General features: G+C 30.7%; 3 protein-coding genes across 3 annotated transcripts; 2 read left to right on the forward strand and 1 right to left on the reverse strand.

Moving 5' to 3' along the window:
* Window positions 1–277: 277 nt before the first annotated feature.
* ELE39_000468 (uncharacterized protein) lies at window positions 278–997 on the forward strand (the record flags this gene model as incomplete). Its single annotated transcript, XM_067343517.1, has 1 exon — window positions 278–997. One exon carries the CDS (start codon window positions 278–280, stop codon window positions 995–997), a length of 720 nt encoding a protein of 239 aa, XP_067202299.1.
* Window positions 998–1,010: 13 nt separating this feature from the next.
* Window positions 1,011–3,446, reverse strand: ELE39_000479 (Tsp1 domain TSP13; the record flags this gene model as incomplete). The annotated part of the gene is made up of 1 exon (XM_067343528.1): window positions 1,011–3,446. The coding sequence occupies one exon, from the start codon at window positions 3,444–3,446 to the stop codon at window positions 1,011–1,013; it is 2,436 nt and encodes an 811-aa protein (XP_067202310.1).
* A 2,514-nt stretch (window positions 3,447–5,960) lies between these two features.
* ELE39_000490 (uncharacterized protein) lies at window positions 5,961–13,067 on the forward strand (the record flags this gene model as incomplete). Its single annotated transcript, XM_067343539.1, has 1 exon — window positions 5,961–13,067. One exon carries the CDS (start codon window positions 5,961–5,963, stop codon window positions 13,065–13,067), a length of 7,107 nt encoding a protein of 2,368 aa, XP_067202321.1.
* Window positions 13,068–13,694: the final 627 nt, after the last annotated feature.

The raw sequence follows: 13,694 nt of genomic DNA on the forward strand, positions 1-13,694 counted from the left end.
AAACAGATCATAAATTAAACTATAATAATAATAAAGATACCTGGACAAAGTTCTTTCCCGTTTTTTTTCCGCTTAACTGCTTTTTTTTGACCATATATCTTTACTATAACTCAAACAAGTAAGGTTACAAAAAAAACATAAATAATTCCGATAACTCTTAAATAATTAATCCTGCCAATATCAATATTCAAAATCACTTAGGATTAGTATTACTATTCCTATAATTTAACACCAAAGTCTTAATATTTCATAACATTAACTCCTTTCTCATATTAATATGGCATTATCATCAATTTCAATATTCCCCCCAAGAATTTGGTCAAGAATTATATCCAGAACCAATGGAAGATCTTTGGATATCTTTAAATACTGCTGTTGTTGTACTTCTAGTACTACTAAAGCATTGTATAGGTTTATCAGCTTTTGGAGTGGATGCTTACTTACATTTAATATTTTAATATTATTACTCTGTTTAAGAACATCCAATAGATATCCATTCTTTTTAAAGTATTTATTCCCAAAATTATCTGAAACTTTATCATTTGAAATTGGTATTATTTATATATTACTTTATATTAATTCAGCTTCTAATATTATTACAGGGTTTATTGGTGCTATAACAACATATTCTTATAGTATAATAGCTCTCAAGATTTATATGGTATGTAATTATTTAAATATTATTAAAGATATTATTTTCTTTATCGTTATTAATATACTATTAAGTAAATGGCATATAGCTTTCATTCAAGTTGTTACTTTTTTCTTTATATTATTCCTCATATTTATAATTATGGGACTTCTTAGTTCTTTTGTCTCAGAAAATTTGTTATATATCCTTGAAGGAGAAAGAGACGAAAGTTCAACTGCTCAAAATACTGAAACTGCATCAGATTCGACAAATAGTAGAATTGCCAAAAATGATGAAAATGGTAATAAAGATCTTGAAATAGCCAAAGATGATGAGTCTAATAATAATACAACCATACAAAATTAAATATAATCATCAACTAGGAATGAATTCCAATTCTCTTCAAATATTTATCGGCTCCCATTATATATCTCCTACCATTTGGACATGCATTAATACAATCAACATTAGTAATCGATTCATCAACTCTGAATTCAGCTGGAACAGTACACGCACCTCCATTCTTTGGAGATGTAAATTGACGATAAGCTTCAATAGTAAAATTATTGGTCTTTGAACATTTTATACAGTCTTTTGCGTTTTTTGGTAACAAATCAACGTGACAAGGTTGAGGTAGTAATACTTTTGTTTGAAGATTACATACCAATTCCTCTGGCTCTTTTAGGGAATTTGAACCACGTGCATATAATCTGAATTGTTCATTATTTAATTTTCCGTTTGGCAATACTAAACCTTCCGCATTACCAATTTTCAAAGGCATAAATAACCAATTAGGTTTTTCATTTTTAGATTGTTCACTAAATATAGATTTCGTAGCTTGAACAGTACTATCTAAAATAATTAAGGCTTCTTTGTAATTTTCTATCATATAGTTATTCTTTAAATGATGATGATTTGTTAATTGACATGTCTTAATAGATCCAAAAGATGCTGCAGTTACCTGACACTTTGTGAAATTATTATTGCTATGACTGTTTTCATTATTATTATCATTTTTAGATTCAGATATAACTTTACTTGGACTAACATCCCCAAATATTATACGATTAAATAACTTTTTAATAATATCAATATAATTATTTTGATTAATTTTGATAGCCTTATTAATACTTGTAATAATTTTGGTGTTATTTTCAAACTTAGAATTTTTATCTTTTGCTATATTATGTATTAATTCACTATCATTACTTTTTAAAAAAGTGAATCCATCTGGTAATACAAATCTAATTTCATCAGCTTCTTGAAATAAATGAAAAAATACCCAAATATTAGTAGTCTTATTTAATTGAGAATCTTCAAGATATACCATACAATCACCACATGGATTTGTATTACATGGCTTATACTCAACAATAGGCTTCTTATTACTAACACATGGATATTCAAATGTGTTTGGATATAGCTTCTCACCAATCCATCTTGGTATTCCATTAGCTACTTGTACAATACTTGTAATATTACCAAATCCACCACATGGAAATGGACAAAATCCCCATGGATATTCTGAGGCTATAGTTCTTAAATTTTCTCTCTCTACTCTACATCCAAATTCTTTTTTACAATCTTGTCGCATTTCAAATGGACATTCAGAATATTTGATGACCATACCTAAAGATTTACTCCATCCCATTTGTTTTTCTTCATTCCATGGATATAAACTTTCACAGTCTGGGCCATTACCAGAGTTGGTTAATAATATTTTTCTATATTCAATTCTTTTTCCTCTATTCTTTGAGGCATTACATGTGACAGTACATGGAATTAATTCCTCCCATGGACCTAATTGGCAACTTACATTACATGGTGTATCTCCACATTCTCTTTTCTGATAAGCTCCACCACATAATTCTTCATCTTTACCAGAAAGAAGAGTTCTTCTCCATATTTCAACGCCAGAGTCACAAGTTGAGCTACAGCCGGTTTCTCTTCTCCATGGACTCCATTGACATTCAGCCTTAAGTAATAGACGTGTATTTTCGTGTACTTTTGTTATATAGTGACCAGATGAAAAGCGAATTTTAGATAACCACCAGAAATTCTTGGGATCATTTTGAACTTTTCGAGTTTCAACAGGCGTTCTTACCTTTAATTGAAACTTATAGTATCCAGGTGCAGGGAATGCAGATTCGTCCTGATTTTGAATTACGAAGTAGATTGATCCATTTGCAGATACCGTTGTACATTTGATTAATATTGGAATAGGTTTCATTACTCCTGGACTAATTTCTTGTAAATGTTTAACACATTTACATAATTTCTCAGTTTTTGGTAATGTATATGATGGAGGAGTAGAAATGATAAAATAATCAATAGTATGACCTTCGAATGTTGAAAAAGGCAAAGTAAGAGTTGCGAATATATCTATATCTGAGTCAACAAAACGATTATTTTCTTCAATTTGAAAGACCAAAGTTTTTTGAAAGTCCATTTCGTTTTGAGATCTTCTTCCTTTTGTTTGGCTCGACTTTTCTATAATTGAATCCTTATTCATCCCAAAAAGCAAATTATTGAATTCTAAACTATTGGCAAAAATTTGATCAATATCAGTTTCACTTGTTTTGTCCAATTGGAATGAATCAATTTCATCATTTTTAGCTCCATAAGCATTATTAATTAATTCCAATTTTGACATTCCAGTTGCTTCATTATCTACTTGGTGCTCATTACTTCCTCTTGATCTTAATATGCTTTCATCCATATTTTGTATACTTACAGGAGGAGAATAATCTGTAGATTCACAAAACACTCCCCCCACACAATATATAATCAATACAAATACAAAATTGATCTCCATTTCCTTTCCACCTTTGTACCAATTAATTCCCCTTTCTACATGTATATATCAAATTAATATTATCTTTTTTAAAATTTTAGTCCTGATCCACTAATTTCTCAGGTAGATAACTTTTATTATACTAGGAGCTCTCAAAATATCTTTATTGTAGACTTCCTCAATTTATTTTTCTTTGATTACTTTTAATAAGTAATATTAGAATTGAAATTTTAATAACTTATGCGTTAACAGTTTAACTTTTTTCACCTTGTTTAAATGATCAATATGTACACTGTTATAATCAATGATTCCTTTTTCAGCCCAGTATTTTATATAACAGTTTGTTCTCCATTTTAGGCTTATTCCGTCTAATGTCGATTTCTACTATTTTTATTTTTTCTTCAAATGCATTTGAATATACACACGGCGCCAAATTTCCCACATGCATTTAAATGCTGGATTTAATAAATCACTTTGAAAATTTAAGTAAAAGCGTTTTTTTTCTGATTAAATTGTGTAAAACAGTCACTAACTTGAAATTCATGTGTTATTTAACCTTGTTTCTATTTATTGCCTTGATAATCAAATAATTCTCTATTTTAACATTGACCTTTATATTATGATGCCTTTTTTTTCTTCTTTTTTCTCCCCACATGATTGCACACGTAATTATAATGGCCAGATTAAAAGTAAGTTTTCCCTAAATTTTAAATACCTTCAAATTATTATCCCTATTTATTCAAAACTTTTCCCATTTTCACTTTCTTATTCTCACTCTTATTTTCCTCTTTTGACATCCATTAATTTCATTGTTTTTGAAAATTATTAAATAACTTTAATATATAAAAATTGATTTAATTTTTTTTTCTATTCATGCACTATTTCAATCCATTCTTATTCACATAATCTTACATGTAAAAAAAAAATAAATATTTTTTATTAAAATTATATGCTGGAGTACATATAGTCCCTGCGTTGGGTACAAAGAAGTGATTGAAAGAAATTTGAAGGATTGTTGTAAAATGAAAATGTTTATTGAGCCTTATAAAAGTGAGCTGACTTTGTAAAAGCAGCAGCAATCTGAAATTGCAACAGTAACTTAATTAGAGCAGAAGTTAAAGAATTAATAATACTAGTGAATTGAAACAGGACGTAAAAGTAGTTGTTCAGAAACATTATTAGCATTTGTATTAGCATTAGCAGTAGTAGTAGTTGTAATATTCACATTCAAGAAATGATCACAAGCAACAGTTAGCGTCATATCTAATTTAAATTGCAAAATCAGAAACTAAGTTTGAATATATAAAAATGAAATGTTTTTCTTTTAGAGTAAATTAGCTACAAAGAGAATTTAATATTAACAAAAAAGAGAGTTAATGCACACCAAACTCAGGGTAAAAATAGAAACCCAAAATTTTATATTGTGGGATATTCAGTGGAGTACTTGTTTATATTCAAAAACAAGAGAATTCATCCAAGAATTAAAAACTGATACACAAAAAAAAAGATGAAAATTTACTGAAGAAAATTCCATATTAATGAAAAAATTCACGAATTAATACGTTATTTTACGAAAGAGAATAATACGTTAAGTGACGTAAGTTTTTTTTTTAGAGGCAGCTCCTCAACTAGAAATAAAATTTTTCACTAATCTCAATTATTATTAATATAAATACTATGCTTATATTAATATTGCTATTATTTAATTGGCATTTACACATTTAACTTTTTTTTCATAAAATATTATAACATTACCGCTGACTTTGATAATTTTCGTTCAGAAATTATTCAAACATTTTATACCAACTGCTTTCAGTTCTTAATAACTCATATTTATTATTTATTCTTTTACTCCAATCAATCAATTTCAGCTTCACTACTTAACCTTCACTACTTAACCTTCACTACTTAACCAACCTTCACTATTACTTTAACTGGCAAATATAGTCGTATAATTTATTTTTTTTAGGCGGGAATCATATAAATTTTTGGGTGCCCCACTCATAGTAATTTGTAGACATTTACCCGCCCAGACAAAGCAAAAGTTTTCTTAAAGGTAAAGATCAGAAAGCTAAATTAATCTATAAAAGGTAAAATAACACTTATTCTCTTATAAATTTTGTGTTTAAAGGGAATCCAGTGGGGATCTATGGAAAACCAACACAAGCCTGGATCAATTTACTCGAGCTTGCAGATAAAAGAGGCGATCTTGTATGAGCTAAAAAGATTGCCAAAAGACAACAAGGTATTTAGGAGGGATGCTAATTTATTCTTTCTCTCAGACAGAGATTCGGTTAAGGAACTTTGTGAACAGAGAGAGAACTAGCCTTTTTCGCTTTTGATCGGAATATAAGACTAATTAAGCTTTAATTAATACAAAATTTGGAAAAATTAATTTGTCTCACTTAAGTTTTAGAAATCTTAATGTTGTTTGGCTGATTATTTATGTACATTGGAGTATTATAGTGTACATATCTGAAATCAATACTAAAACTTTACTCTATGTGTTAAGTCTGCTAACTTATATTTTTTCATATGGAAACAATGCATAGCAACAAAAGAAAACATAGAAAAAACAAGGAGTTTACCAATAGCTGGCCTCTAACACTTGACCACAGTTTAATGGAGTCATTGACGAAGAATGTTTCCGCCAGAGAAACCGAATTTTTAGAGGAAGTAAAACTCTATAAATCAAGATTAATAGATTGCAATAACTCTTCAACAACTTTAAACTCTATGATCCTTCAGTATAATGACAAATTTCCGGCCGATTCATTCATTTCAAGATTGTATTCAAACCCACATTCCATTCTGTTTCTATTCAATATTATTCCTCCTTTGCTTTCATGTTCTAGTACTGGAACTCCTTTTCTAAGCAAAGAAAGTTCAGAAGTCTTAACTTTTGTAATTCAGCTCCTATTTAAATCATTAATTAAACACTGCCAGATTATCCTCTCTATTGACAAGAGATTAGATAACTCTTTAGTTAATCTTAGCATGAGTTTAACACATCATATTCAAACAGTATTTTCTGGAAGTCAAGATCTGGCAATTATGATGAGCTCATGTACAAGTCTATTGATTATTCTCTCAAACAGCTCAATCAATTACATTCGTAATATTGTCTGTAGCATTGAAGTCATCTCTGGTAATTTATCTTACGAGTACGATTGTCTCCGTAAAATGGTTTCTAGAGAATCTATCGTCAATAATAAGCAGCCAGCTATTTTTGAAAATAAACTTTTTCAGAGATTTCCTTTCCAAAATAACCTTAAACTTGGAAACTTCATTTCGTATTTAAGGTATTTGGAAGGAATTGCCAACCTTTATCTTTTAAATGTCGAGAGACCCAATTTTCTGACTCCTAATAAAAAGGCCACTATTGAAAAAGTCATCCTCTCAATGTCAATCGTGGTTCTTGAGGAAATGGAAAAACTTATTACTATATACTTTTCTCAGTACAAGCCTGAACATATCTTTGGTGATTATTCATTATTTTATGATGGAGAAGGAGCCAGATTGAAATTTATTGATTTTATTGCACCAATTATCATCCAAACTTCACTTAAATGGGTATCTGCATCTCAGGAAATCAGCCTAAGAAGATTTAGTGAGTTCCATAGTAGCTCCTATTTCGATATTTCAAAATTCCCTAATATCCTTGAAATGGCTCTTTTACCAATTCGAAGAGACCAAATCAGTGATGAAGTTTCGGAAATAATCCTAAACTTTCTAGAAAGCTACTCAGCTCATCTAAGCCTTTCGAACAAACACTCTGTGCCGATTTCTTTATTATCCAAAAATATTCTAGTCTCATCATTGCTATTGTCAAGCTCAATGAGCAAGGATTCTACGATCTTTACATTGAGAGAAGAGCTTTCTTTACTCAATACAAACCTGAACTGGCTTAAGGTTCTAATAAAGTACTTTAAGATTTTTTCTCATTCAGTGGTACCTTTACTACTCATCTTTGACTTAATGGATCTTCCCTTGAACTCAGAACTTGAAAAGCTTGAGTTTGAGGATCCATCCATTCTAGAATTATATCAAGAATGGATTAATACCTGTTCCACGACTTTTATGAAAATTGTCTTTGAAACAATTTCTAAGGCGTCTAAGATCTCTAAGGTTAACAGAGCCACATTTTCTGCACCAATCATGATCACTTGCGGTGATTATCAATCAAAAGATTTGAAATCCACTGGTAATGATAAAAACTATATCGAGAATAACTTTGATATGACTGATGTGAGAGTAGAACTCGAACTGGATCTAGGTTTGGAACTAGATCCTGAAATTCCCAGAAGAGTTATCGATGGTTTTGGGCAAACTTTGGGAATTGATTATGGAAATGATCCAGATTTGGGTTCTGGGTTGCTATTTATGCCTGACTCTCTTAGCGCTAGTGAGCAAGAGTTAGCATTTAACAAATTCTCCCAAAGTAATGTTCATAACAGTGTTTCAATGATTCCTAGTTCCATCAAATTTTCCGAATTTGAGCGACAACATCTCCATTATCAGCGTCAGCACCAACATAAGCAGCATCTCATGGAGGTGCCAGGTTCTAACATTACATTAGGTAATGAAAACAGCTATATTTTTCAAAAGTACCGTAAAGAAGTACATTACTTGATGTGCTGTCTATCCTTAATCACTCTGAGAGGATCTTCGGAGTATATATTACTCTCAATTTCTGCTTGGGGAAGCTTATGTAATTCATTAAGAATATCGTCCTCTTGTAATTCTTACTTGGAAAATCTTCTCAAATTAACTAATCAAACCAAGTTTAAGCCTTTGGAGGACTATTTTCATAAAATTAGAAGTCAGAAAGAAAATGTTTCAAATAAGTTTGCAGATATTGATGAAATTGGTCTTGTTGGGATACAAAGATACTTTGTTTGGTCAATTGTTGAATTAGGGGAGTTTCCTGATGAGCTTTATAACTTCGAGGATCACCAAGACTCCTTTTTTCCGAAGTTCTCACAAAAAAAATCAAATCATTTAAAGATTAGGGAGTCTATCAGAGATGCTGTTAGAAATGCAATATTCTTTCCAGAATCTCCTAATCCAACTAAACTCAATTTTGGCGTGAAAAACACGAATTATCATATTTCCAATAATGGAAGAGGCTTTATTAGATATGTATTGCCTTTCTACTCCTTCCAAATGTTCCTTAAAGATATCTTTCTTCATCTTAATGGCTTCAATCTTGTCAATTATAATGAATCTGGACAAATTAAAATGAAAAGATCTAGCCACAATACGAATAATATACAAAGTTTTGTTGTGCGCCTTGAATCCATATTACATGCATTTAGTGCAATAATCAAAAAAGGATTAACTTCCTTCCCTTTAAGGTCTAACACAACTAAATTAACGGAAATCATGGATAGTGATGGTATTAGCAAAAGAATGTACAACAATGAGGAGGAAATAAGGAGTTTATTAGAGCTGGTGAGCACTTCCTTAAAGATTGATGATGAAGATGCGATTAATAGAGAGCTTAATAATCGTGGATTAGTTCTTGGAAACGAAAATGACTATTTTGAGCAAACCCGACTTCTTTTTGACGCTGTTATGCTCAAAATATTTCAAGTTACTAGCGAGTTTGAGGGATTGATGGATATTTACCTGAGAAAAAGTCAACAGAGATTGAAAGATCAAAGAATTATTGTGGATGATGGATTTCAAGTCTATGAAAGATTGTTTAGACAACTATTATGTACTTTAATCACTCTACTTGGAGTAAGCTCGGTTTGGTTTAACGATAAATCTGTATTGGTGACTTTAAAAGGTCTTAAAAATATTTTTAGATCACTCCTATTAATCCAAGAAGACCATTTTTTCCCATTAGCTCTGGAACAAGATCATGTTGGAGCCTTAGCCTTATTAAAACTTTCTCAAAACAAGACGTGTTTTGAAAACGAAATTTTGGATTATATGGTGGTCAAATGTATGGATTCATTCTCAAGGCTATTCTCTGACTCAAAACAAAAGGTCGAAATCCCTTCCATGACATTTGAGAGCTACTTGATATTGTTGACTTCACTGGGGATTTGCATTTCTCATTTAATTTCAGATATCGATACCGACAAAATGTCGTCGTATTCATGTACAAATTCACCAAAGTCTGTTTCAGCAACGACTTCCTCCTCAACTTCAGCTTCAACTATTAACAATAACAAAGAGCATCTTCATCCATTTAAAAAACTTCAAAAGTGGAAGAAGTATACTGGATTGGTCTTGGAGAAATATTTATATCTATTAGATAGATTAATTGAAATCTATAATGTCCAAATTATGGATCAAGAAGTTGGAAAGAATATAGTTGGTGTTAGTACTGGTAATACTGCTACCAACATTAATGGTAACAGTAGTAATGGTGATCATTATAATAAGGTACCGGTAACTGATGAAGACATTTGTCAAATATATAATTTATTGTTAGTGGCTTACATGTTGTTTTGTGGGCTCGAGGCATTCTTTTCTTCAATATTTCCCTGTAAGTATAGACCGTATAGTTATGTAATACTTACAATAGGAGCAGAGAAGTTTTCTCACTTGAATATTTTGGACTACAGCAAGAGGCTATTTGAGTCAGAGAGTAATCTCAAGTCTTCAGTTGCTGCCAAAGTTTTTAAAGATGCCTCTAATTACATTTTGGGATTTTTTTCAAGGGATTTTTATTCAAGAATAAGACTTATTTTGCGTTTATCTTGCGCAATTTCACCAAGTTGGTTACAAGTACTTTATCATCCATATACTTGTATAATATCTTGCATGCTCCAGTTACCGTTTTTGAATATGAATAGTATAAATGGTGAAGGAGGGGGCTCAGATCTTCTTCTTGGATTGTATAGATATATTGGTTATGATGAGTTCCAATTTTTATCAAGGGAGACTCCTTTCGGTAATCTTCGTGGTTATGGTGGTATGAGTGGTCATATTATTACTACTAATGGTAATAACAGTAATAACGGTAACTCAAATATGGGTATTAGTAGTAGTGGTGGTAGTGCTAGTAGTAATATTAATATTAATAATAATAATCATAATAATAATTTTAATAATAATAGTAATAGTGGTGGAGTTGGGATAGGAGGAATAAAAACTGGAGTTACTGCTAATAATGGTGGTATAATTCCAAATATGCAAAGAAGTAGAGATTTGGGAAGTAAATGCAATTGTTGTTCAAACGGGGAAAATGAGGGGTTCGGATCAGGTGGGATAATAAAAAAGGGTTTGCATCCCATAATAACTTTGATCTACAAATTATTGTTATTTAATAGGGGTTTGAATGTTGATGCAAGCTCTATTACAAAACTGCTACAATCTAATTTTCGGGGTCTGGGAAACTTTGGTGTTGGTGGAAGCGGAATATTTGGCGGAACTGGAGTGGGAGTCGGAGTCGGAGTAAGTGGATGGTCATCGTCATCATCAACATCATCCACTTCGGGTTTTGTTAGTAATAGTGGAAATAACCAGAAATGTTTTAAGGACGTTTTTGATATTTTAAAGGGTGATTTGGTGTTTTATAGGGGTGATGGGGTAAATTGTCATAATGGTGACAATCAAAATAATAATTATAATAATGCTTTTTCAAAAGTATGTATTTGCAGTTATGTTCCAAATGTTTTTCTACCACTATCAGTGATGATGCTAAGAGTACCGTATTTTACACTGAAAGGGAAACAGAGGTTTTTGGACCCAATATTGTCATTTATTCATTCTTTTAAGACATTTAATGTGCATCCAATTATCCAGTTTTTGAGTTACTATTCTGTTAGCGTCTCTACTTTGACTAGCATAAATAGGGATGATTATAAACTGCAAGATTCGAACGGTTATTTCAGGTACTTTAAAAAAGATTCTGGATTACAAGATGTAAATAAACTCAACACCTTTTGTATGTATGTGAATCAGATGAGTAATGTTGATGGGAATCTCCGAGTGAATAATAGCAGAATTGATGATCATTGTTCATGCTTGGAGTACCATGATGGTGTTTGTTTAGCTTTACTATTGTTATTACAGAATTTGACAAACTTGTCAATAACTAATGAGAACAATTATCCTGGTCAAGGAGGGACTGGAATGGGAGTTGGAGGTGGATGCAATATAGCCTATAACACAAATCCAAGCTTCATAAAGATCGTTGGTACTCCGATACGAGCGAATTTAGAAGTATTTATAGAATATGTAATATCAAGATGCATAGTGACATTGTTAATTTGTATAGGAGCACAAAACTGTAATACGAAGAGAAGAATGGATAAGGAGAGAATTATAAATTATTACAATATTAATAATAATAATAATAACAATAACATTAATAACATTAATATGAATAATAATAACAGTGATAATAATAATAATAATAATAATAATAATAATAATAATAATAATAATAATAATAATAATATGAATATGAATATGAATATGAATATGAATATGAACAATATGAATGATTATAATATTTACAATGAAGGGTCAAACGGAACATTATCATCAATTAGATCAATATTTAATGATAATAACAGAAGGATGATTAGTCAAGGAGGGTCATTAGTAGATAGAGGGATGATATTTACTGGCTCAGGATCCGGTGTAATGCAAAATATTGGAGTTGGTGGAGGAATAGGAATGAACATGAATGGAATAGGATCATATTCAGGGGTGTGTGCTGGAGGGATGTGTGGAAATAATAACAATAGTATGAATTTTTCAGTAGAGAATATTTTCTGTAATGATATTGAGCCTGAGCAGATTAAAGACGAGTTAAAACAAAACGAGAATGAACGCTTTATACCACAAAAGCTTCTCTCAAATCAAAGGTGGGTAGTAGCTACAATAAAGTATTTACTTGGAACAGAATTCACAAGTAGGATAAACAAACAGCACATTGAAAGGCTATTCACGAACTCAGTTTGGGGTGTGGAGCTAACTACAACCATTTTATTGGCAATTTTGGAGTCGTACTGTGATTCTGAGTCCTTTTCAATACTTTCCGATATTTTGATTTTAATTAGACAATTACTTGACAAAAAACGTTTCAGAAGTCTTTTAGAGGCTTCATTCTGCAGATTACCAATAAGAATGTTAATTCATTCAGTAAGTATTTCTGCGCAATATCCATTGTTATATTTCCCACTAACTAACGGCGCCAAAATGAGTGACTATTTATTAAGAAGAGATTTTGAGAAGAATTTGATAAGAAATCATGGAAATAATTATCACCAGAAATCAAAGAGTTCTTTAATTGCCTGTACAGTAAGACAGTTTGTCTACAGACTTTTGGAGGAGAATTTCTTTTTAAATTCGAATATGATGGATATGAATTTTCCTAATGGTGGTAATAATTGCGGTAATGGCATTAACATTTTTGACTTCAATAGTGGAAATTTTGGTAAAAGTTTTGGGAATGATGGTGAATTTTCTCGCATGCACGAGGATATGGCATTTTACGGGAACTCACACTATTCACTTCCGTACATATTAAAATCTTCATCTACTTCGGATGTAATTAAAGATTTCATTCAACAGATTGTGAGCGTTTCAGTTTCCCAGACGAATAAAACGAAGTTCAGGCAGATCTTGAAAGAATTTTGCGTAAAATCAGTGTGCAAGAGAATGGATGAATAAGTGTGAATGCAAGCCAAGATAGGTTTATATGCATGTAACGATTTTGTGTAAGGGTATAATACATGAATAATATTATATATATTTGTATATATATGTGTTTACATGTTATAAATATTTATATATAATAAGTGCAATATTGTAACCGTATTACAAAATACATACATATACACTTGTGCGTCTACTTTATTTTGGACTTGCACTTTCTTCCCATTTCAATCTTTTTTCTTTTTTTTCAAAGAATCACTTTTTTTGAATTAATAGTGTTTTCTTTCTTTGTGAAATTTTAATTATTATGGGGTGCTTTGAAAGAAAAAGATAAATTGAAAAGGGTGTGAATAGTTTTTATACAAAAAATAATATTGAATACAAATCATGAAGAAATGGTGGCATATAATAAGCTACTATGTGTCATTAATTACTTTGATAAAAATAGAAATAATCTTGTGGGTTGGAGTTTTTGATAGTTATCGATAAGAGGTTTTTTTTCTTAAAGAAATGGATTTATTAATTATTTAAGATGGGGTAAAATGATAATAAAAAAAAAAAAGATTTAAAGAAATGATGATTTGTTTTCTTTAATATATTCCTCCCAATAATAACTAAGTTCTGGCCTTAATACAAACAAAG

This window comes from Cryptosporidium sp. chipmunk genotype I, assembly GCF_004936735.1.
Source record: "Cryptosporidium sp. chipmunk genotype I strain 37763 chromosome Unknown contig_12, whole genome shotgun sequence".
In the NCBI taxonomy this organism is placed as follows: Eukaryota; Apicomplexa; class Conoidasida; order Eucoccidiorida; family Cryptosporidiidae; genus Cryptosporidium; species Cryptosporidium sp. chipmunk genotype I.